Below are 23720 nucleotides of genomic sequence, written 5' to 3'. Positions count from 1 at the left end.
ACATGGATCCATACTGAAACCAGACTCTATCGAAGGCAAGCTAGCTGTAAACGTAAAGCCTTCCTAGCAGAAATAAAATGCGTCTCAACTTAATCCAGTTTATGTAAAGCAGTTCAGGTCAAATCTTAACTACGTAACAATTGTGTCACTAAAGGTATCAAAGGTCATTCTCCAAGTTTCTTTGGCTCCTATCAGCAAATAAAACACGGGCAAAGTTTTAAAAACCAATGAGGGAGGGGGACAATCAAGTGTGGAGTAATATTCCCCGTCATGCCGTGTTTGTGAAATGTATTTTTTTTCTATCGTGCAGACACTTCTCTGCAATTGTCACCTTCCACCCATTGTATCTCCTGCTGGGCGGAGCCTCTAGATATGACACAGTCTCTAAAACAGAAACAACGAGCCTAACTTTACAGGTTTGGCCACAACACTGTGTCTGTCTGTCCACACATACACATGCTAGAGAAGAAAGCGACATAAAGGCAAAGTAAACACAGCTTCCACATAAATAGGTGCCACCTGTTCTATAAAGAGCCTATGCTAACGAATGACAGAAGTTAAATGCACACATCTTGCACAAGTCCGAGTTTGTTTGGTGTGGGTGTGAAAAATATTGCGCAATCCATAGTTACAGATGATAAAAACATAAGCTGAAGAAACCGCTTTTTTATTGAACACAGATAATGACGGAAATATGAGTTCATTTCCAAGTGCAGAGGCCAGTTTGGATCCAGAAGGCCACAGACTGGGATGCACAAAGGTAAACAACAGCACATAAGTAGAAATATTGACAGAAAGATTAAGCTTCACTCACCTGCCACTCGTACTGCTGCTGGTACTGCTGACTGAGTCTGAACTGGAGGAACGGCTGTGAGAGCCTGACCCACTGTGGGAGCGTGGAGGACGAGTGGCCTGACTCGCCAGTCTCTGAGGAGAGGGATTTCGTGAATGAGTCGAATGTGGAGACCGGCTACGACTGTGGCGGTAGGAACGTTCCCCACGCCGACCCCTGTCCTCCCGATACAGGTCCCTGTGAACCACACTGGCCAAAGTAAAGGGTTCCCGGGCTCGAGACTCGTAGCGAGGCTCGGGTGTCTCAAATCGACAAGGGCTCCTGCTGTGGGAGCGGTAGAAGCCAACCCCGCTGGAAGTAGACCCTCCGCTTCCTCCCGTTGTGGCCCCTGAAGATCCACTTGTTCCGGTGTTCCCAGAAACGGCACTAACTATAGTTCCACCGACTCCTGACGGCACAGTTGTACCACTTCCGCTGGAGGTACCAGACCCGCTCCCAGCTGTGCTTAGAGTTCTCTCCCTCGCGTCACGGTAATAGTCTGTTTCATAATGCCGCTGACGGTCAAAACTGCTACCAGTACGCTCGTGAAGTCCATAGGCACTGTGATCGTACCCCCGATCCCGACTTTCAGCGGTCCTAACAAACATGAAGAAACAACAAGTTATATTACAGTTACACTTTGGGCATAAAAAGATAGCTGCTAGCATCAGACAGTGGACAAACAAAAATTAACAGGTGTGTCTGGTGCGTTTGTCAATAATTGGACACATGGAAAGATTGGGCAAAGTGTTTTGAGAAGGGCCAAGCTAGTTTTTCCCCCCATCTTAAAGAAAGCACTATACCAAGGGGATTAAAGTAACAGCTTGAGGAAACTGAGCATCAAGTCTGACATGTTTTCATGGCCAAACCATTTATGGCTTTCAGATGGACTGTATCAGATTCTTCTGCGACCAAAGCTACACTAGAAATCCTCTTTCTAGAACAAGAATGCTGCTATCGGACTGTTTTTCGTGCATTTCTGTCAACTCCAAGGTGTTAATATAAGCTTTATGTTCATTCTTTTTTAGATATATCAGTAAATCAACATAGCACACTAACATTTTCAGCAAAAGGCATGCATCTGGTTTATAACAGAACAGAAATCTATATTATATATCAGAGCTACCTTAATAACAGGAATGGCAGATTATGTCATTATAGGCTGTAAAGTCCTACTGGTCTGCACACTATAACAGAAGCCACTTCTAAAGACGTTTTATTAGTCAAGCCTGGATAAAGGTTTTCGAGGTAACTTTCGAAGAGCCTTTTGTTTATATCGTTACACAATTTGACACCACTTGTTCCTCTGAAAACTGAATCTCCTCAGTAGCATCTTTTGTGAAGACGTACATTAGAAACGGCCCTGAAAGGACATTCTGTTCAGACCCGAACACTCGCTTTCTGAATAAAGCAATCAGAAATTAATTTGGTAATACGACCGCTGTGTCATTACAGCAGTCGTATTACCAAACTCGCCATAATGAGCGGGACAGGGCGGCAATTACCACCATTTGAATTCAGATCAAATTATAATCAGCAAATTAGCCATGATGTTCCGACACAGGGCAGAATATGGTTTAATATGACAACAGTTACAAAACTTCATTATAGTGCTTCTGTAGATAAAAAAAAAAACACGGCGTTTATTCTTCTAGCAAGTTAAAATCAGAGGATGGAAAAATAGTTAGATTATAGAGTCAGACTTTAGAAAGGAAAAAACTGCGAAGTCTTATTTAATTTACTGCAAAAACATTATATTCATATCTGTGTAACAAAGGTATAACTAATCAAATAACTAATCAAATATATGTCTAGTCAAAGCTTCATAAAGCTAGTGTACTAGTAACTAAATAATACTAGTAACTGTATTTGCTGTATGTGTGCACAGTCTGTTCATAAGGCTGAAAAAAAGAGAGAGGAGAAAAAAACAACAAACATCCATATCATAAAACTGAAACATCTTGAGGTTGATTTTGTGCATTGACAAAGGTCCCATAGTTCTGGTGCTTTCCAGAACCTGCACTACCTTCTTCTCTCCTCCCCTAACATTTCCTGCCAATCTCCACACTGCACAACTCACTGTCTGAAAGAAAGAAAGCCTCATGTGCAAACTATACAAATGTTAACAAGACTTGAAAAAAAAAACAACATTATCTCATTTTATTCCACAGACTGACTTTTTAAATTTCCTAAATGCAAATCTTTTGAAAGGTTTGGCCCAGCAGAATTTTTTTATGCTTTTATCTATTTGTCTAAAAATGTGTTTATGTAAACATTTCCTTGCTTTTTTATTTGCCCGTAGTTGAACTGCATGGTCAAAAAAAAAAAAAGCTTCATATTAAAGGTAATTAAGCAGTGTCAGGGTTATGAAACGGTCATGAATGAGTTTTGCTTCGCAACTGGTTCCTTATGTGTCATCACACGTTTAATGGTTTTACATTTACAGTTTTTCAGTGTTCGTGCTCTAGAGCTTTAAAGTGGGGATTCCACTGCAAGTCTTCTATCACTTGATTTGGATCATTTAATTAGTGGAAATTCTTGCACAAATAAAAAATGTCAGTTTAATGAAATCTGGTGATTCAAACCAAACAGCTGACCTAACGATCTGGATTTCTTTATCCACAACTGTAGTGAAATCGGCTGCCTGCATCTCAATCAGATGCTGCCTGCATCTCACTGAGACGGCAAATGGATTAGACCTGGCGTTACAGAAGGCGTCTGCAATTCCTCTTAAAACATATGACACAAGCATCTTTCCTCCTCACTGTCATTTGGTAAATGATGCTGAAGATTAGATTAGGTTTTTCTTTTTTGGCTTTGTTCCCAAATCTGGCCATTACACCCGTGTTCAAAATATTTATGCTCATACTTTATTGCTATATTTAAGGTGACCCCCAAACATCCACTTAAACCTAACCCTTTGTATTAAATTCATAACCCATTTTAACATCTTCTGTGCACCATAAAGTGGCAAACCTGGAAATATTCATCAGTGTTAAACCTTTGACATAACCAGGTAGTAACCAGGAAGTCATCCATGAAGTCTTTTCGCTAAGGGTCGTAAGACTCAAGAAAAGACTGTATGCAGCGTTCACACTGCTGAAAATTCTTGAGGGTAATTTAAGTTTAGGAGACTGACACCACATCTGTATTTTGTTGCATATACATAAGAGTAGAGCAGGTTAGGAGAAAATACTCTTTCAGCTTATTTGATTTAATCATCTGTGTGCTGGATTCATGAATAACATCTATGCTATAACGATGTCGGCTGTGAAAATGACGGATTACCTTGACCCCTAGGTGCTCTCGAAAATGCTAATTTGCTGGCGCAAGGCTCACTGCTCAACAGATACCTTTCAATTTCTCTTCAATTTCACTCTACACAAATCGGCTTTTACATTATTCATCGAGCTTAAAAATAATTCTGTTAGACTTTCTTGACAGAATTTCCATCAGTGTTTGATTATTATCTACTGCGGAGCATGCTAAGCACCTGTTTTGGGACACGTGAATAGCATAATTATGAGGAGACATGCCAGCAGCATGACAAAACGCTGCCTTGTATGGAGGCTCCGTCATATGGGAGCAACGCATGCACATCCATTTAAAATCAGTATAAGAGGTTAATTGTTAAATATCCACTTTGCAGTACAAACAACAAATTGAATCTAATTGTTGAGAATCTCTTTGTTTTGCAAGCTAGAACACAAACTACAGAGCTAGGGTTTAGCGATATCTAAATGTTTAATTTAATTAAAAAGAAAATTTTGAAAACAACAAAATAGGAATATTTCTTCTGTTAATCTAATAACTGGAGGTCACTTCACCACTCAGTGAGTTGCACGATTACATAGAAACATTACATACATCTCTTTTGTTAAATTGTAAAGCTTCTATAGTATAAGTGGCAGAGAAAAGCCAGAAAATCTAACAAACATTACAAAAGGAATATCCTACATAAAAATAATATTCAATGTGCAGCGTGTGTTTCAGGAAGGATTGTAGGTCATTTTTGTAAAACAGTTACTTAAAATATTGTTGCCACTGTACTGTTTCTAGAGTTTAAAATGATATTTAGGATTTCGATTCTTGTTTTAAAGCTGACAAAAATTCAGATATTAATTTAAAATGATCCAGAGCTGACAAATGACTACAATTTTCTTTCGCTTGTCACTCTACCAACATTTCAATAAGAACCAAAATTAAATCAGCAGAATTGTAATATGTAAATATGTTGTTTTGGTTTTTTTTAAGTAAAATTGATTTTATATTAACTAATATTTACTAGCAACTGGTCAGAAATGAAAACTAAAAAGATTTCTGACAAACAAGGTAATATAAGCATCATGGTTCATGGACCAAACATGCTTACGTGCACATTCAGGGCCCAGGCAAATAATTAAATCAAATTAATCAAAGCAAAATTAATTAAGCAATAAATATATAAACAAACTAAAATCTTAAAGTGTGACTGTAACAAAACTTGAATTAGTGAAAAACACAAAATTTATTTGATCTACATCACTTTTTATTTCTTTTCCTTCTATTTTACTGCATTTAGCCATTAGGAGAATCCCACCCCCACACTTCACTGCATATTTCTTTAATCATAGGTATGTGACAAATACTTGAATTTTGAGCATTTTAAAAGATTCTGTAGTTTTTCTTATGTTAAAATATTAATAGTTTATATTAAAAAACATCTTTACAATGATCATTCGTTATAAATATCAGCTGCGTTGTGAATTCTAAAGAGGAGAGAGGGCTGGGGGAAGGAGTTGAAGGTGGGGTCAGATCAGGTGAGAGGCAGAGCAAAGAAAGCAATACAGGTAAGGTTCAAACTCACAGGCAGTAATAATGCACCAGCTATTTTGGTTAGTGTGGAAAATGGAGAGAGACAGGGGTTCAAACTAGGGGGTTAGAGAGGACAGCTAAAATGCACAGGGCAGGACATACCAACCTTTTGAGAGAGTGGTAACTTGACCTATTATTCCAAATACAATTTTGGGAGATAGAACTTTGTGAGCAAAAACTGGGCAAAAATGTTGAGTGGAGAAGGGAAAAAAATGAAGAAAACTAGTTCACAACAGAATACGTAATCCTCGTCTTCAGCACACGGGACCTCATGAGCACAAATGAGTGGTAGTGTCTGTTTAGTTAAAACAATGAGGACAACTTTGGCCTTGTAGAGATCCATGTTAGGATGCTTTGTGTGCTGGAAAATGTCCGAGTCTAAATATCCATCCAAACAGGAGTGAAAAAAACAAAACCTGTGTTGTATTTCAGTCCGATGCAATAAATACATGATATCCAGGAATCCACCTTTAGTTGACCAGTGATTCCCCAACAGCAATGGTTGATGTGAAAAATTAAGTCTTGCGTCTTTTGCATTAAGTCCTGCACATTCCACTTTGGCCAACACCGTTCACAGCAACAAAGTAGTCAAATTCCTTTTGTAGAGGGAAGGAAATATGGCCACAAAAAAGTTAGGAATGAGGAAGATGTCACATGAGTAATCCAAGTTCTTGTTCATAGTAGCACCATACTCATCCCAACGGTGAACAACATGCATAACAGTTCAAAACACTGTTGGATGTTTATGTCTGCCTTTTCGCTTTCAAGCAGAAGAGAGTGCATGCTGTCCCAGCCTGGACAGAGTCAATATCAAACACTGTTCATAGGTGCAACGCGCTGCTGACACGGTGTAATTGTATCCAAAGTTTAATTATAGTTCCACATTTAGGAAAGAAGGAGGTAATCCAGAAATTTGACGTAGGTTATCTCCAATAGCATGGATGGTAGCAATTTTCCAGTCACAATTTCCAGCAGTCCTCTTTGCATTGTATGATCCAAATGTTCGCTTTGCTCATCGAGTCTGCAAGTCTCAGTTGTTGGAAAGTTTAAAAAGAAAAAAAAATCATCTCCACAAAAATAAGGCGGGAATAAAAGTCTTTTGCTCACTTGTTTCTGTTGATTCTACTGAGTCGGATCACCAGTAGAGGTCTCCCAGCACTCAATTTGTAATGCCCTGATTTTAGACATAATCCCAAACAAAATGAAAAAAAAGAACCAAGAAAGCAACCCATACCTTTAGAATGACCGCATATCCTTTAAGTACTGGGCCAGAGTTAATCCAACAGTGGGGAATAAATATCCTCTGTAGATCCTCCACATGACTCCAGCCCGCGACAGAAGTGCACACCTCAGTGAGGTGGGCATTATAACTTAAAGCCAAATTAGACTAATCCAAACAATGGTGTTCTATACATGTAATGTGTGCTCTTGGTTGTTTGGTTACATGATGAAAAAGGGGTGATATTAATCCTCCGACAAGGGCACGTAACTCCAGATTAGGGGAATCCCGGGGATGGCTGCTGGACCACTCTCTCTTTTTCTCTCTTTCCCCCACTCTGTATTCTCTATCTTTCTCTCTCTCTCTCTCTCTCTCTCTCTTTCCAGAAATCGCCAATAATCCTGGGAAATTTTACGATATCCAATCTTTGCCCCGTATTTTCCTCAAATGATATTTCCACCTCACAGAGATGCTTAAAGGTCACAAAGATAATCCCCAACAGCCATTTAAACTACTGACTATCATTCAACTATCAGATACACTTGCAAACGTGCCCTCGTTTTAACAAAAATATCTTAAGTGTCTACCTGTAAGTAGGAATCCAGGAGCGCTGGCTGCGCTCTGAGGAACTTAGAAGGGATTCCTATTAGATTTCATTGTCGAACACAAGCTCATTTTCTCCTCTTTAACCCCCAAACAGGTAAATGAACAGATGGTGAAAGATGGTTGGAGGTAAGGTGTTTACCAGAAACTACGGTTCCCCCTGCCTTCAGAGAAACTTTGTCCACTTACCCGTCTAGTCTGCGTTCATAGCGTCCATCTCTGCTGTGAAGCGACGTGGGGGGCCCATACACGGCCCCCCCTGCCGCCCTTGTGAATCCTGATACATCCCGGCCGCGAGAGCTTAAGGACAGACTATCGTCCAGCCCCCTCGCCGCACTAGGAATTGTTCCTGGTTCATTGTAATCAGTGCGCAGGTCTCTGTCCCCCATCTTGTTGACAGCATTGTGAGCCTTCTGAGCACTTTTAATGTCCACAAAATCCACAAAGGCCGCGACTCCACCTTCTGATCCCCGCTTGGGCAGGACCTTGACACTCTCCACTCGTCCATATCTAAAGTCAGAATAGATTAAAAGCATGGTTACCACCAGGTTTGCAGCTGCAAATGTGTTGCATAACTTTTTAGGAATGTTGAAAAACACACAGGGTTCTGCACAGTCCTGAAATTGACTGTGCGTACATGTGCACAAATGTCTGTGGCAACGAGGGAGATGAGGCAATTTTGCTACTCTTACTTTCCCTACTGTGATACTTTCTAACACGGCAACAGTAACCCAGCAACTGGACTTGAAACCCTGCCACATTGCGTGTTAATAAATGCATAGATTTTCTAAAATTAGCATGTTTTCCAAGCAAAAGGTGCTGCCACGAAGACACAGCTACTGAAAAACACACAGATGAGGTTTGAGCAGTTTATACAGCGATGAGGTTTCTTTAAGAAATTCCTCATTAATTTACTGATTTATTTATTTATATATATATATATGTGTGTGTGTGTGTGTGTGTGTGTGTGTGTGTGTATACAAGACACACATGCAGAGTATATTTATATTATATATTATAGCCTATATTTATTTTTAAGGTGTAAAGGGAGTTATAATTGCTGAATACACCCTTTTCAGTCTTGAAAATGACAAAACACCTGATGAACTGAGGATTCAATTTTGGGATGAGGAGGCTGTTACAGAAAATTTCTCCCACTTGTTATAAGCTGTTATCATCTTCTATAGCCCCCCCGCACCACCACCAAAAAAATGGGTCTTTTAGCAGTGTGATTTTTTTTGCTGTCCAAGACAGACAGTAGGGTGATCACAAAATTTATTGGCATGCCAGTTCCCAACACCGAACAGCCCCCGACGCCATTTTAGAAAAGCTGTTCACACTGCTTACTCATTCTGTCGTCCCCCATCTTCAATGACTTCTATCACACATTGGGCTGTCATGCACCTGCATACCCTCGCTACCTCTGGGTTAACGCTGGAGCTGAGGTAGCGAGCTGAAAAAAAGGGGGGAAAGGGCTCGCCAGCACCGTTCCCCCTACTGCACAAAAAAGAAAGAGATGCTGCCAGTCGCCATCCCCCCCAAACATAACGTTACGTTGTACTTCAAACAGGGGGTTATGTAAATAAAACGGTGTATATAGGTAGCTCATTTTTACTGCTGCTCTCGGAGGCTGCACGTATTAGATACGAGCCATATTTGTAGCTGAGTCTCTGCATCAACCCACTGCAAATAATAAGACCGCGAGAGGGCAAAGCACCAAATGCATATCATCTGTTTTTATATTTCATCCAGCTGTAGGTTTGGATGAGGGTGGGGGAGGTGGGGGGTGCTGTGGGACGAGTATGGCTTTCGGTTACACTGTGGTTATTAAGGATTAATGTTGCCATTTAGCAGCTTTCATCCGATATGGCGACGCCCACACAGTGATAATAATTAAAAATCCAAAACAACAACAATAAAAAAAAAGGTCTCATATGGGCAAACTGGTGTTTTTGGGGCTGTCTGGTTTCCAGCATATGAACGGAGACGCGGGCTGCTATTTCCTTGACAGCCGAGAGAGGAGAGAGGCGAGAGCGCGCAGACAACCGTGAAAGCCACACGCAGGGAAAAAAATAGAAAGAAAACGTATTTAAATCATTGTTCAGCCCGAGGAAGATAACAAAGAGCTAAAGGCACACAGTCTCCAGCGGCTCGCTCTTAACCAAAAGTAGCAATGGAGCTCAGTGCGATTATGGCAGGCTGCATTACAAATATACATGTGTGTGCGTGTGTATACATGGATATGCTGTCTGATCTTCCCTGAAATCAGATCACGCTGCAGGCTGTGCGAGTCAGCGCCGTTTTAACAACCATTTTCTGTAAACACTACAGCGTTACAGCACTGCACATCTGCTCCGCGGCACAGCCGAGCCCGGTCAATCACAGCCAGTTTGCCGCGGCGATGTTGCAGCGTGGACGGCGGCGTGACGGCGTCACCTTTCGGCTTCTACAGACTTGTGTTAAGATGTAGGAACGGAGCAAACGGCACGCTCTCATAGATGGGTGCACAGCGTGCTAATACACCGCGGTGTGTGTGTGTCTGTGTGTGCAGGTCTGACTGGAAGCAGTGACCTGACAAACTCACAGAGTCGAGTCAGACAGCAGAAGCAAACACAGAGACTTTATGGTGTCTGCCGGAGATGCGGGCACGTATAAAAGCACGGGGCTCTCCGGGTAGACTGAACTTTGTTTACACTGACTGTGCACCACAAAAACAATAAACAAGAAAAAGCCCCTTCTTTACGGTCACCCGGTGGAAAGGTACGCTGCTTAAAAGTCAGCCTGCTTAAAAATCAGCCTGCTGGCAATGCGCACCAGGAAGACGTAAGAGGGGTGAGTAAAGTTATCACCTAGCTCGACAAGTTAATAAGCGTGTCAAAATGGAAAAACCATATGTTCGCTGGCTGCTTGGCTTGGGCTGGCTGAGGCGTGCTAGCAGATTTTGCTTTTTCGTCTCAGCTCAAACGCAGGAGCACCGTGTGTTGTTGTTGCTGCTCGGATTGTGTGTATGGAGAGAGAGAGGGGGGACTGACAGCACAGTTGCCAAATGGGACTTTGCTACAGGGAAACCTCCTGCTTCATCCCGACTTCTCTAAAATGTGACACAACAGAGAGAGAGATGCTGGACGTGCACCGCTCTTAACATTACAAAACGCGCACAAACACACACACACATACACACACGCCGCTCATTTGTGTTTCTACTCACCGCTTGAAGTGCTCAATAATTTTCTCCTCTCGTACATTTTCGGGTAAATTTCCCACCCATAAATGTCTGGTTTCCCGGACCATACTGTGTGCTCCTGCTCCCCGATCATACAGATGAGTTTGCTATGTCCGTTTCTCCCCGTGCAAAATACAAAAGCTCTGCAAAATAAACGGCGGACAAGAAAAAAGATGCTTGGCGCAAATCATTGACTGCTCGTTGTGGCCCAATGTAAACCATTAGGCTGTATCCCCGCACGCTGTTTGATACTCTTCAGTGTTAAAGCGCGATCTTGCACCTCATGAACGCGCTCCGGTCTGTTCCCGTGACTAGGCGCGTCCCTGACACCATGCGACCTTTGGGTGTCGAAAGAAAGCATGTAGCTTCCTAAAAAGATGCAGCAACTTCGCTTGTAATGAGAGGCACACCGCGCAGGCGTGGCTTTGTGTGTGAACTTCTTTTTTCCCCCCCGATGAGACGGTCTTTCACCCCTGCGCATGCGTGAGAAAACCCCTGGTTGAATGGTGGTGCTTTGACATCTGCAGCTTCACAAGAGGATCCCATCAGTGGCAGTTAAGTGTGGCAAGGTGAATCATCCTGCGCACAGCACACAGTGAGCCCAAGTTTGGTATTTTTATGTTTCAACGTTGTAATAGTTCAGTTGTTATCAAAGCACAGGCAAAAAAATGTCACCCCATAATTGTAAAGTGAGCCATCAGCTCACATGTTAAAAAGTTACAAAAGCCTTCAGTGTTGTTCCCTGTCACTTAGCTGGTTGGCACTCATTTACCATATCCAACTGCTGGGACTTCAGATCACTGCTCTGTTTGTCTGCACAACAAATCAGCAGAAACAGCAGTAGCTGCAGTCCAGTCATTCATAAGAATCAGGAGACTAGATGCACTCTCATTCTAATCACAGGTTGTGTTGAAGTTTTTGACACTTGAAGCGGAAACTTGCACACAGGAAACAGGAAACTGAAGGACAGCTGTGGGCTACTCTGCATGCTAATAATGTAACATGAATGTGCTGCAAGTTAATCTGTGACCAACTTATTATAATAAGTTATAATAAGTTTAAGAGATTTTTTTTTCTCCTTAACTTGAATTAGTGTGAATAATATGCTATGTCTTCCCAACACTGGTGGGATGTTTTAGAGTAGACTGCTATCTGGAACAGAACAAAACACCACAGGAGGGCCTTTTTGTCTCGTTCAGTTGGGTTCAATACACTTTCTGTTTATCCCTTTAGTTTTGCACTTAAGTGTGTGAAAACTGAAACAAAAATGTTTCCACATAAGCTGATATAAGGCACTGTTGCAGGGAAATAGGGGAAACCACATAATTCATAACTTATGTATGACAGAAAATAGTTTGCTTGTCAGTGTGTCAAGTGAAATTACAGGAAGTTTAGGTGGATTTTCATGAGTTTCATATTTTGACAGATATGAAACTTATGTGGGAAACTGTTCTTTTGTATGGAAAAGATCAACGTACTGCTAGATCAGTTAAAAAAAAGAAAGAAAGAAAAGCTGAGGCAGTGACACAATAAATAAAATCCCCAAAATTCAGAATCCCCAAGCCGGATCGTCCAGAAAAGCAATCCAGCAAACTCGAGACAACACGGCTAAGTTTACAGTAAGAAACTTTACCACACTGAGGTAGTTTGAATGTGTTTGAAACCTTTAAACTTTGAATTGATACATATGCCTTCTGCATGTTGCACCTGCAGTCTGTCAGAGCAACAAAAAAAAAGATGCTTTGACATATTTAACAGCTTCTACTACTGGGTTACAAAAGGCACCGGGAGCTGTTAAGTCAAGTACTTTGACCTGGTCTGAGCTCTACTTTAAGCTAATAAGTAACACAAAACAATCAGGCCCCTGTCCAAAAGTCCAAGAGTACAGTGGCGATAAGCCCTCTTGTAAGGGAAAATACAAACTGTATGTGTGTGTGTATTTTTCTTTGACCGACTATCCCCATTATAAAACATGCACACTTTCTCTGAATGACCACCATGACTGATAAATAACGAACCAAATAATGATGTCCACATAATCAAGAGGGGCGTCAACATTTAAGTAAAATGGTAGATGAACAACTATTTTCTCCACATTGTGTTGTGCCCAAATCCTCCTTGGAGCTGAATTGTTTTATTTATTTATTTATTTTTTTGTAATTTTTTTTGCCTGTGGAAAATGATCACTGGCTTGTTTGGTTTGAAAATAAAGCTGCAACTACAGCGGGGCATTATTCTGCTTTTGTTACTATATTAAGAATACTTAAAGGGAGAAGTGCGCCTGCGTTAAAATGCAGTAACGGGACACGCGAAACTGCTTTGCGCATGCGTCCACTGTGCCTATCAGATGAAGACAGAACAATCTGGAAATCTCCAGAGGAGGTTACAACGGCGCTCAGTCAGTTCTATGGGCATTTTCACCGTACTCGGGTGCTCAGAGCGTCCTCCCTATGTCTACTGAAAGCGTCCTGATGTGGAACTTTACTCCATTAAAAGTCTAATAAACCTCTGGGAGTACAATTTCTCATTTTGGTGGATCGACTAGACACCAAAAACTAAATTTCATCTTCAGTGATTTTCAGACGTGGATTATCGTGGAAACTGGACCGTCAGGCTAATGTTTCCCCCTGTAATTTTTTTTGACACGGGATGACGGGACTGACATAACAAAAACCCTCTCATGGAATATGTTTCTGTCTGTCCACAGCTCTCAATAAAGACAGATCTAATGGGCATAACACCGGCGACACATTGTGGATTTAATTCGATATGGGTGTTAAATTGTCACACGAAGTCAGGCTTTAACCTTGGCTACTGTTATTGAGACAATGTAGCACAGGCTGGAAGGGCGGTATCTCAAACTTCCTCATAAAAAGCCCCTTTGAGTGTAGCCTAATAAAGCGAATTTGCTGCCATTACAACAACAGTGTGAATTAATACGGCTTGCTAGCTGTTTAACAGCGTGTTTGTCCAACAAAATGGAGCTAAGGTCGACGCATAATCAAGTAAACTAGCCTTTTCTTTGTCTAACGCCATTTTGTGTGTCTTTGGAGCACTAACGTTGTCGTCAGCCATTTTGCCTTTTCTTTTCAAGCACACAGCCTTTGAACACTAGCAGAGCACAATGGTGTTTGCGGGCCTGTCGCGGGGAAATAAGTGAACAAACAACAAAACAATAAACGAATAAGCTTACCCACTGCCCAGGCTGTGTGGTATGCAGTTATTGGATGTTTGCAGTCATGTCAGTACTACACTTAGTAATGTTAGCTCCTCTGTAGAGTGCATTTACCTGCTGTAACAGCGACTGCTTTAATGGTTAAAAACGACGACGTGATATGGGAGTCTAAATTTACATTTTCTGTCGGGTTTTTTTTTTCCAATAAATGGAATAATTTCCTATTTTGTGCAGCTTTATTATTCTGTTTCTGTTGAATGCCTACCTTATACTGCAAGAATAAAAGAAAGGGGTTCAGCGTTGGTGAAATATAAAAAATGGGTTTTGTATTGCTTCTCAACTGAAAATGCTGGGAAATGCGAAATCTACTGAATAAAAAAAAAATAATACTTTGACCTTAATCTGCTCTACTGGAAATGATCTCAAACGGTAAATCTTCCCAAGAGGTCACACAGACCCAGATAACCATTATTGTTGAAACAGTATGACTAACCAGCAGGAAGAAAACAAGCTTAAAAACACATCCTTAGCATCCTAAGAAGTAAAATGAACTCCAGGACTTGTTGAAAGGCTGCCTATTGAATAGTTGTTGATAACCATGAAATTGTTCTTTTAGAAAATGTGAAAAGACTGTAAACATTCCTTACATGATGAGTTGTGTCAAATATTTAATACAAAATGTATACTACATTGTAGGTAGAAAGCAACGTTGCCTTGATATGATTTCCACTAAATAGTGCCATTAAAGAGACGTGCAGGCTTTAAAATCCCAGAGTGCCTATCTCTGATGCTCCTTCTTGAAGGCTCGTGGTGTTTGCTGACGCTCCCTCCTTCTGTACTCTGTATAATCCTCTTCATCCTGTGTGAACACAGCAAAATATGATGCTAGAAACATGGGTGACTGAAGACATGCCTGCTGTTAAGCTACAGCCAGACATATAGCTTAGTGAATGTAGCCATGATTTCTTGATATGCATGATTCTCAATCACCACATGAGCTACATTTTAATAGCAAAACAGACCCGACTCACCTTAAAAGTCTATTCAAATGCAAGGTTTTTTATATTTGTTTTATTTTGCATTATACTTTGTTTAAACCCCGCAACTTTAAATAGGTCAGCTCAGTGAAAGGAAAAGTAGACTCAGTATTCTGAGTCAGAGATCACGTTGACCTGAATCTGTCTTGGGGGTCTTAAACCTTCTCCACCCGGGATACAAGTTGGAAAAATCGAGTGTCATCTTGAGACTCATCTAATGAACATATTGATATTCTACTCCAGTTTTGGGAGGCCTCGGTGGGAACGAAGTGCTTTTGGCCCCGTGTGCCGCTCCCAGGGAGACTCACTGACCTGTGAGGATGCTGCATCCAGCAGATCCTTGGTGGGGAGTAGACAGCTAGCCTCTCCGAGGAAACATATTAGGATGTGGAACACGTCTGCCCAGCGTCCAACAGTCAGCATCAGGACCATCAAACCCCCGAGACGCACCACCACTGCACTGAGGACGGCCTGGCTGCTAGGCAGACGGTGTTGCTCTTCTACAGAACCATGACATTAGAGGACTATTAGGGAGAAGTATTTCATTTGCATTTAAACAAACTAAAAAAATGTCTTAGATCAGCCACAGATGCTGTAGTGATTAGTCAGGGGAATTGAGAAGCAAGTGATGCTACTGGCATATTGCTTTGTAAGGGCTTATGTCTTTAAATGTTTCTCACCCTGCATGTACACCACCAACAGCGTATAGCAGATAGTAAGTGGTGTCCAAAACCTAAGGGCTTCTGTTGCAGAGAGGAAATGTTGGTTGATGGTTGAAACAGCAGCCAGCACAGCCACAGAGAAGGTAATGATGATGGTCCTGCACAGCATGGGCAGCAGGGAGCTGCCCGATGTGAGGAGGCTGATGCAAATGCCGCAGTAGCCCTGTGAGCTGTGGAGTTTATACAGAGCTATGACATGGTGCAGCAGGTTTGTGGCCTGCCTAGCCAGAAACCAGCTGAGTGCTGCTGCCAGGAGTAAGCATAGCCAGCGCTGCGCCGCCCCCTCGTGTAGAAAGTGCAAACTGCAGGTTAGGGCGCAACCCAGAGAGAACTGGCTTTGAACTAACAGCTGCTGCAGAAATTTCCCCGACTCCTGGGAAAAAAGAGGAGCACGAGTGATGAATGAATCAAAGCAGACGACGATGGCTGTCGCGACTCATCCTGACACCAACTCAGCAGAGTAAGCCACAGAAAAATCACCTTATACAGCTGAGGCATATTCATATATATTTTTATCACATAATTGGTTTCTTACTGGTCCAGCTGTAACCAATCCAGAGACAGCTCGAAGACAGAATTCTAGTACCACCAGTGAGGCCACACGGGAGCCCACTACACACAGTATCCCAGTTACAAAGAGAAACTGAAGCAGCCCAGTAAGTCCAGGTTTTGTCCTTATCGGATGACCGGATGTCTTCCGAGTTGATGTGTCTTCACCATTTTTTTTACTCCAGCTCCAAGTTGTAGGGAGGAGGGAAAAAAAAGTCACATCAAAGACATAAAAATAAACTGTGTGGATGATGAAATCCCTCTAAAATCAATTATTTTTAAAAGTGAAAATGGGAAATTCTTCAGCAAAACACCACATAAGTCTGTACACAAGAGGCGACCTCTCTCACCTCTCCTCCAAGAATAAATGCACTCTCAACAGGGAGCACAGCACAGAGATCCCACATGCAGCTACCAGCCCTGCAGGTCAGATAGCCGTGAATTTCGAGCACAAGTAATAACAAACCTCAGACATTTACTCTTTTAATAAATGGCCCGCAACCGTGCTGAAGGATGAGGAACTCACCTTGGAGTAAACTTTCCAGTGGATTTATATCTAGAGTCAGCCACCCTGGTAAGAAGTAGGAAGTTGGAAGAAGCCATGTGATGAAAGAGAACATAGTACTACCTCAAGGGAGGAAAAATCACCTTGAATGTCTATAAAAGTAAGCTACTTTAAGCATCTGCACTCTCAAGATTCATCTTTTATGGTTCATAGATCGCGTTACAGTGTTGTGAAGTATCAGCTCAGCGCTTCCGTTTTCTTTCTGTTGCCCCAGCGTTGTGCTTTGCTCACCCAGAAGCCTGTTCTGTGTCCTGTACCAAAGTTCAACTGAGTGTCAGTGGAGCAGAGGCACCCTCAGGCCTGAGTCATGGCAAGATAGTGGAGGTTATTGCACCATGGGAAAGACTTTACACTCTCGCTGAAATATAGTCGCAAGCATTCGCTGAGTTCTGTGGTGATCTGCACGTAACAGCGTGGGATTATTCTGATGGCATTAAACACAAGAAACAGTTGTAGACTTGCAATATTATTAAACAGCAATATTGTAATAATAATACGTGAAAAGAAATTAGAGTGTGCACAGTAATTACCTAAAGAGTTATGGGTAGGCAACTCCAGGCCTCGAGTGCCGGTATCCTGGAGGTTTTAGATGTGTCCATGATCCATCACAGCTGATTTAAAGGGCTAAATGACTCCTCAGCATTTCTTGAAGTTCTCCAGAGGCCTGGTAATGAACTAATCATTTGATTCAGGATACCAGCACTCGAGGCCTGGCGTTGCCTACCCCTGAGTTATACCAAGTGTGTGGGATGAGGTGTGTAATGGTAGATTTAAAGTTGGGAGAAGATGGAGCTCAAATATAGCTGCAAGCACAAGTTCAAGTGTCATGTTTCTACAAATATTTTATTATCTCATCAAGAAACAGTTGTTTGAAGCAAAATATACAGCAGTGTGCAAAAGTCACCTCATGTGTTATTGGAAAAATGCAAAGGTACAAAGAAATCGTCAGGTGTCAGCTGTGTGCAGGCAGGAGTTGGACCCAAAATGCAGGCTCTCAGACACGAGGGATGAACAAAATCACAGCTTTATTGGCTGGAAAGGAAAATGCATGCAACACAAAAACGAAACTGGGAAAGAATAAGGTAAACTCACGGGGAAACCACACAGAGAAACACAGCCATGAGGGACGACGGGACACCGACACAGAGAAACACAAGGCTGAAGGAGAGCACAGCTGGGAGAAATCAGAACTGAGGAGACAAGGAAGCAAAGCAGGATACACTCACATGAGACGCAGACCTTCAAAGTAAAACAGGAAGTATAACACTGAGACACAGTGGAGACAGAGCAACCCCGAAACACAGAGACATAAACCATAAGGCAGAGAACTCTAAGAACCAAAAGGCTAGAGATGAAAAATAATACACAGAGGGAAACACAAAGCACGGAACACAAGAAACTACACTCAAGGGAGTAACTAAAGACCAACAATGAGAATACAAAGTGACAAAAAACACAGGAAACTCAAAACACTCAGTCAAAAACCCAGGACCCTAACAGAAATACAGTATAACAGTTTGTACAGTACAGACTTGACAGCCAGTGTTTGGTATGAACACCGTTATTTTTGAACACACTCTGATCTCTCTTCGGCAGCTTTCTTGTCATGTCTTTAAGTAGTTTTCAGGAATAGTTTTCCAGGCTTCTTTAAGGACATCCAGCTCTTCTTTGGATGTTGGCTGGCTTTTGTTCTGTTCTCTGTCAACATGATCCCACTCTGCTCGATTAATGCTGGGGGCCAACCCATGACTGTCAGTGTTCCACTGTTTGTGTGTTATTCAGTGTGTTTATTCAGTTATGCTTTTACTGCATTGGCAGTGTGTTTGGCAATGACTTTATGGCAATGATCCAAATCACACTCTTTCCAAATGGTCGTGTATGGTGGCTCAAAATCAAAATCTGTGTTTCTGTGTTCATAATTTCATCAGTTTTGACAAGACTGGCTAAAAGGTGTCCCTAAACCAGCCTCCACAGTGTTATACATATGGCTGTTGACATTCACTTGTTGTACCTCTTTTCTGACCTCCTCCTTCTATAATGAGAGTGATTCCTTAAGAATGGCTTCCTGACAGCCACCCTTCCACTGACACCATTTCCTTTGAAGCTTCAGTGAACAGTGGATAGATCAGCTGAAGGACCAGATCCGTCCCTCAGGTCTTATGCCAGGTCTTTTTTAAGGACACACTACTAACCATGAATCACCTTGTTGTTGCAAAAATTACTATTGTATCCCTGCTAAACTGTGTCATCTTTGATATTTAGACTCAGTGAAAGAAACTGGAACAAATTGCTTGTTTTCGTCACATTCTTGTAGTAACCAAGTGCCATAAGATACAATGTCTTGATCAGTGTTGGGACTAACTCGTTATTAAGTAACGCGTTACAGTAACTACGTTATTATTGTGGTAACGAGCACGGTAACTAGTTATTATGCCAAAACCGGGAACGCGTTACTCGTTACTGGGATTTAGATAGGCTCGTTATTCGTTACTTCGTGTGGTGGCTATTGCAGAGCTAGCTCTCACAGATTCAATAACATTAGCAAGTGGTGGAAACCAGCAGGTGGATGAAGGAAAAGGGAGGCAAGAGGAGAGACCCGAAGCGGCCGCTGGTCCGAGAGTGTCAGGTGAACTGAACTTCAGGTAAGAAGTTATAACCTGCAGTCCATCTGGGTCAGATATGAACCAAGTTTAGTTGGAGTTTATTTTTGTTGTGCTGACTTTTTCGTACTGCGTGCTAGCTAGCATGACGGAGTTTCTATACAGCTGGGTGGTGCTATGTTACTGATGTTGAACTTTATTTTGTTCATAAGGTTAATTAGTAGAGTTGCCAACCTTCACGTAAAAAACAGAATCGTCTCGTATTCAGAGAAATTATTACGCGTTTCGTATTGAGGTGAAAAGGAACACAGTTTATGTTTCAGCTACAATGAAAAAGACACAAAGCTGGAGTTATTCTGTGTCTTTGCTGCACAGTTGCCTCTTCTTCTCTCATCCTCTCACCATCTCTCTCCTGTTTCTACTTCAATCATGAAACTGATCAATGATCAGCTGATCGGCTTTTCTCTCTTGTTTGTTTATCGCCCACTTTGCGCCAGAAAGAGGAAACCAGCGGATGTCGCAGTAAACAACAGCAGCACGTTTAAGCTTGATCAGCTGTTGTTAGAATTTATTTAATATTAATTTCTAGTATCAGCTGATGTTGGCTGGAGCCACAGCTGTAAAGCTGCTGGTCATGATATCGGTTTGGATATGTGGTGAGAGGGAAACATGAAGATGAAACCAGGAGATGTCCTTACTGAATCATCAGAGCTGTGATGGAGAAACAGGTTTACCTTTTAGTTAACATGAATGAGTTGAAGAGAAGTTATGAACTGTTTCTGAGAGACAAATAACACCAGGATCCTTTTCTAAGTAGCTGACAGCTGGTAACTGTGCAGGGGCGGGTCTAGCAAAGTGTTGCCAGGGGTCCATGTACGGAATTAAAAGGGAAAGGGGGGCACAAGGAAATACTTTCTTATTCTCATTTAAAATGTCTCACTTTTAAAAAAAATAATTATCTGAGTCTTACAACAAACAATTGATAGATTGATACATATATACCATCAAAACAGTGAACATCACTGTCACAACAGTGTTTGTTTTCATTCAAAGGCTTTATGATTTTTCCTATAATGGTGGGCCGGTCTCTAGTCAAAATGCCTGGGACGATTTTTTTGTCCCAATCCAGCTCTGTATGCAGCTCATCTGCAGTCTGGTGTTACCTACATCTTCCTATTCAGAAGGCAGAATTTCCGAGTTCTGAGTACAATCAAAAGCACCACGACTGCAGTTTTTGTGTTGGATGTAAAAAGCGAGGATAGAATGGCTAGGATAGAATCAGGCGTGGGATTTCTCTCGTGGAAATGTGCACATTATTTTTTCCTTTCTATTGATAGGTGGCACAGTGCACTTGTGGCAAGTAAGCAAGCTAGAAGACTGTCAATCTTGCTGGGTATCCAGTTACTGAGGCAACACATTAACAAGAGAATTCTGAGTTAAACCAAAGTTACTTTCCCTAGTAACTAGTTACTCTGAAAGTAACGAGTAACTTGAAGTAACTGAGTTACTTTTAATAGAAGTAACTAGTAATGTAACTAAGTTACTAATTTAAAGTAACTTACCCAACACTGGTCTTGATGCATGCTCAATCATCCAGGTAAGGAAATCGCAAAAAGTTGATTCTGTTCATCTGGACGTAGCATTTTGTGGGAGAAACGTTTCGTCGCTCATCCAAGTGACTTCTTCAGTCTCAGCTGACTGCAGGTTTCCCCAAATCTTATCAACAGTACATTTGCACAATAACTAAAACTAGCCCACTGAATCAACAGTGGACTGTGAGGTCAATTCCTTGATCATTAATATGCAAATTCTCATGACCATTGACCAACAACCACTGATCAATGGCCATGAGCACCATTCACAGAGAGTTGGGGAATGGCTGCAATCACAGCATTGTAAGATGGTGAAAGATGTACACTTAGGCCCCCTCCTCGATTCAGAGATGGTCTTTCCCTTTTCACATAAAGAGCCTACCTGACTCCCCCCTCATACCACTTAGCCGCTAAGCGGATGGCACAAGACAGAAGAGCTAACTCGTCGGGCCAGGACTGCAGTCTGTTCATACCTACAAGCCAGTTGACACTCTTTCAGTGATGAGGATGGACACATCCTGGACAGGGAGGATCACTGGTTTGAGTGGTTGTTGGTGGTCATGACAATTTTCATATTAATGATCAAGGAACTGACCTCACAGCCCACTGTTCATTCAGTAGGCTGGTTTCAGTCATTATGCAAATGTACTGTTTATAATAAGGCTGGGGAAACCTGCAGTCAGCTGAGACTGAAGAAGACACTTGGATGAGCGACGAAACGTTTCTCCCACTGAAAACGCCACGTCCAGATGAACAGAATCAACCTTTTGGGGGCCTAAGATACAATGTAACATTGTTCCTTGCTAAGTTGTCTGTTATGTCCCTTGAGTTAGGTGTCTTTTTGGTGCCTTTTTTTAAAATTTCAATGTCAGTGTTAACAAAAACAAATATTTCTCTTAAAATGTTGAGCTACAAGGACTGGACTGAAAAACGAGTGAAAACACAGTCAATATTTAAAGAAAGACTTTGAAAGACCGTCAGAAACCCTGGAGAACTGTTGCTCAAGACCAGTTAAAATATCTGAAAGTCTGGCTCCTTAGAAAGAAAATCTAAAGAAGTACAATATTGCTTATTATTTTTAGGTTTGTGGGAGATGTATCACATAGGGAAAGGAGAAATAGGCTGCAGGCAAGCTCAGTGCGTGTCCATAAGTGGGCAGCAGTGTACAGCATTCAAGTTAATGATGAATGAGTCTCTACCTCTACCTGCAGAATGTCTAAAGCAGAGTGAAACAACACTGGTGCAAGCTGTAGTCTTATTAGGATCCACTATATCCTTGCAGATTGTCAGTCCAAAGTGCTGAAGTCTTCTACCGCGATTCTTCTTCCTTCCGATTTCAAGGATCAAATGATTTGAATGTTTGTTAACCAGACTGGTTAAATCAACTTAACGACTTCGTTCACACGCAGGATTCTCATTAACTCAACTTCTCAGCTTAAAATATGACACTTCAAGGTAAGTAAAAACAAAATCCCTTTGCTTCTTTTGAGGTATTACCTTGTATGCACTGTAATTAAAGTAAGTCGCAGGGATCATTGAATTATGTGTCTGAAACAGTACACGGACTGTACTACAGTACTGCATTTTGCCTTTTCAGTGAAGCCGAGGAGTAAACCTGCATGCTGTTGTGTTTAGCCCAAACCATTAAACTCTACAAAATCAACTATCTTTGCTAAGCAGTGCACTATCTGCACAGGCTCTGCTGAAACAGGAGACTAACAAACCACATCGAGCTGGCCTTTATCACTGAGAAAGAGTCATTTAACAGGGTCAAAAACAACAGATGGATTAGGAGCAAAGGACTTATGACAGGCTGAGGCACAGCCCTTCGTCTCAGTCGCTGATTTACAAGTGCCGGAGAGCAGAGATTCCTAAGCAGGCTGGTGAGTGTTTGTGACTCCTACAGGTGAGCAAGACTTTTGTAAGACTGTGAGGATATAAAGGGAATTTGTAATCCTTCAGTCACTGCTTTTTGAACTGGTTTATTTCAGTCATGAGCTATGGTTTAGCCCCAAGATATTTGATTGACTTTAAGATACCCTAAAAGTGTTAGTATTTTGTTACGAAGACACAACTGTCCAAACTCGCTGTTTCAGAGCGCAGTGAAGCTCAACACTGAAGCAGTGAGTGAGCGGTGATTCCAGCAGATCAGCCCCTGAGACGAAGGAAAACTGTCCTCATGGACTCCAACGGTTCCGGCAGCGTGCAGTACGACCGCTGGAATGAGGACAACATCAACATGAATGTAGAGGCTTCACAGTCCTCACTGAGGAGGTGAGACTTAGAGGATAGCAGCTGGGCTTGACACCACATGAGGACTAAGTTAAACTGACAAAGGTTAAATGTGTTTAATAAAAAGAATCCAGGTTTTATGAGTTTGACATTGACCATACAGTTTAAATCAAGTGTAGGAGAAAGGTTGTAATAGGTTTTATCCATGTATCCATCTCACTTAAACTTCCTGCAACCTATTTTTTATAGTTTAAATGATATGTAGTTACTTCCTCCAGGGAACTTGTGTTTTTGACAGTGTTTGTGTGTCTGTGAATGGGATCGCTCCAAGTTCTGAATGAACTGTGGTATAACTTTGTTTTAAAGGTGTAGAGTGGGGTCATGTTATTAATCCATTAAAATTAAGCTTACATCCACCATAGGTACCAAACCACAGGTACCAAATAAACCCGCCCCCTTTCTTTCCCATTCACAGGATCTGCAACAGCATGTGTGTCGGCAGCACTGGAATAGTAGT

At 41.7% G+C, this 23720-nt stretch overlaps 2 protein-coding genes and 1 long non-coding RNA gene across 8 annotated transcripts in view; 1 reads left to right on the top strand and 2 right to left on the bottom strand.

Moving 5' to 3' along the window:
- spen (spen family transcriptional repressor) overlaps positions 1-11127 on the bottom strand; it is a 27477-nt gene extending 16350 nt beyond the window's left edge. Inside the window, exons 1-3 of the mRNA XM_004570952.5 lie at positions 10717-11127; positions 7698-8018; positions 815-1429 (exon numbers count right to left, since the gene is read on the bottom strand). Coding sequence (XP_004571009.2) covers positions 815-1429; positions 7698-8018; positions 10717-10799 — 1019 coding nt within the window. The 5' untranslated portion in view covers positions 10800-11127. The remainder of the gene's footprint in view (positions 1-814; positions 1430-7697; positions 8019-10716) is intronic.
- Positions 1-23097, top strand: part of LOC101484028 (uncharacterized) — a 55386-nt gene extending 32289 nt beyond the window's left edge. Inside the window, exons 3-5 of one of the 3 annotated variants that reach the window (XR_013094996.1) lie at positions 22254-22426; positions 22668-22854; positions 23068-23097. This is a non-coding gene — a long non-coding RNA (uncharacterized LOC101484028). Of the gene's footprint in view, positions 1-21701; positions 22427-22568; positions 22855-23067 lie in introns of those variants that run through there. The other 2 variants (XR_001168011.2, XR_013094997.1) reach the window with 2 other exon arrangements.
- On the bottom strand, positions 13819-17956 carry tmem82 (transmembrane protein 82). 4 transcript variants are annotated; one of them, XM_012924594.3, is made up of 7 exons: positions 17872-17956; positions 16741-17203; positions 16565-16634; positions 16201-16399; positions 15624-16038; positions 15256-15443; positions 13819-14765 (listed from the first exon to the last, which is right to left on the bottom strand). In XM_012924594.3, exons 2-7 carry the CDS (start codon positions 16832-16834, stop codon positions 14685-14687), a joined length of 1047 nt encoding a protein of 348 aa, XP_012780048.2. In that variant the 5' UTR covers positions 16835-17203; positions 17872-17956; the 3' UTR covers positions 13819-14684. The 4 variants fall into 4 exon arrangements, with proteins under 4 accessions (XP_012780048.2, XP_012780050.2, XP_012780047.2 ...); XM_012924596.3 differs by having other exon boundaries at positions 16741-17178; positions 17872-17918; XM_012924593.3 differs by lacking the exon at positions 17872-17956 and adding an exon at positions 17310-17409.
- Positions 23098-23720: the final 623 nt, after the last annotated feature.

The sequence above is a fragment of the Maylandia zebra genome, linkage group LG20 (assembly GCF_041146795.1).
Source record: "Maylandia zebra isolate NMK-2024a linkage group LG20, Mzebra_GT3a, whole genome shotgun sequence".
In the NCBI taxonomy this organism is placed as follows: Eukaryota; Metazoa; Chordata; class Actinopteri; order Cichliformes; family Cichlidae; genus Maylandia; species Maylandia zebra.
This window is presented reverse-complemented; position numbering and strand designations above follow the sequence as displayed.

Coding starts and splice junctions, on each gene's coding strand:
- tmem82 (XM_012924594.3), bottom strand. CDS start 16,834: ATGTTCTCTTTCATCACATGGCTTCTTCCAACTTCCTACTTCTTACCA. Junction 16,635..16,740: donor ACTGGAAAGTTTACTCCAAG/GTGAGTTCCTCA, acceptor TCTGACCTGCAG/GGCTGGTAGCTGCATGTGGG. Junction 15,444..15,623: donor GTTGGTGGTGTACATGCAGG/GTGAGAAACATT, acceptor ATGGTTCTGTAG/AAGAGCAACACCGTCTGCCT.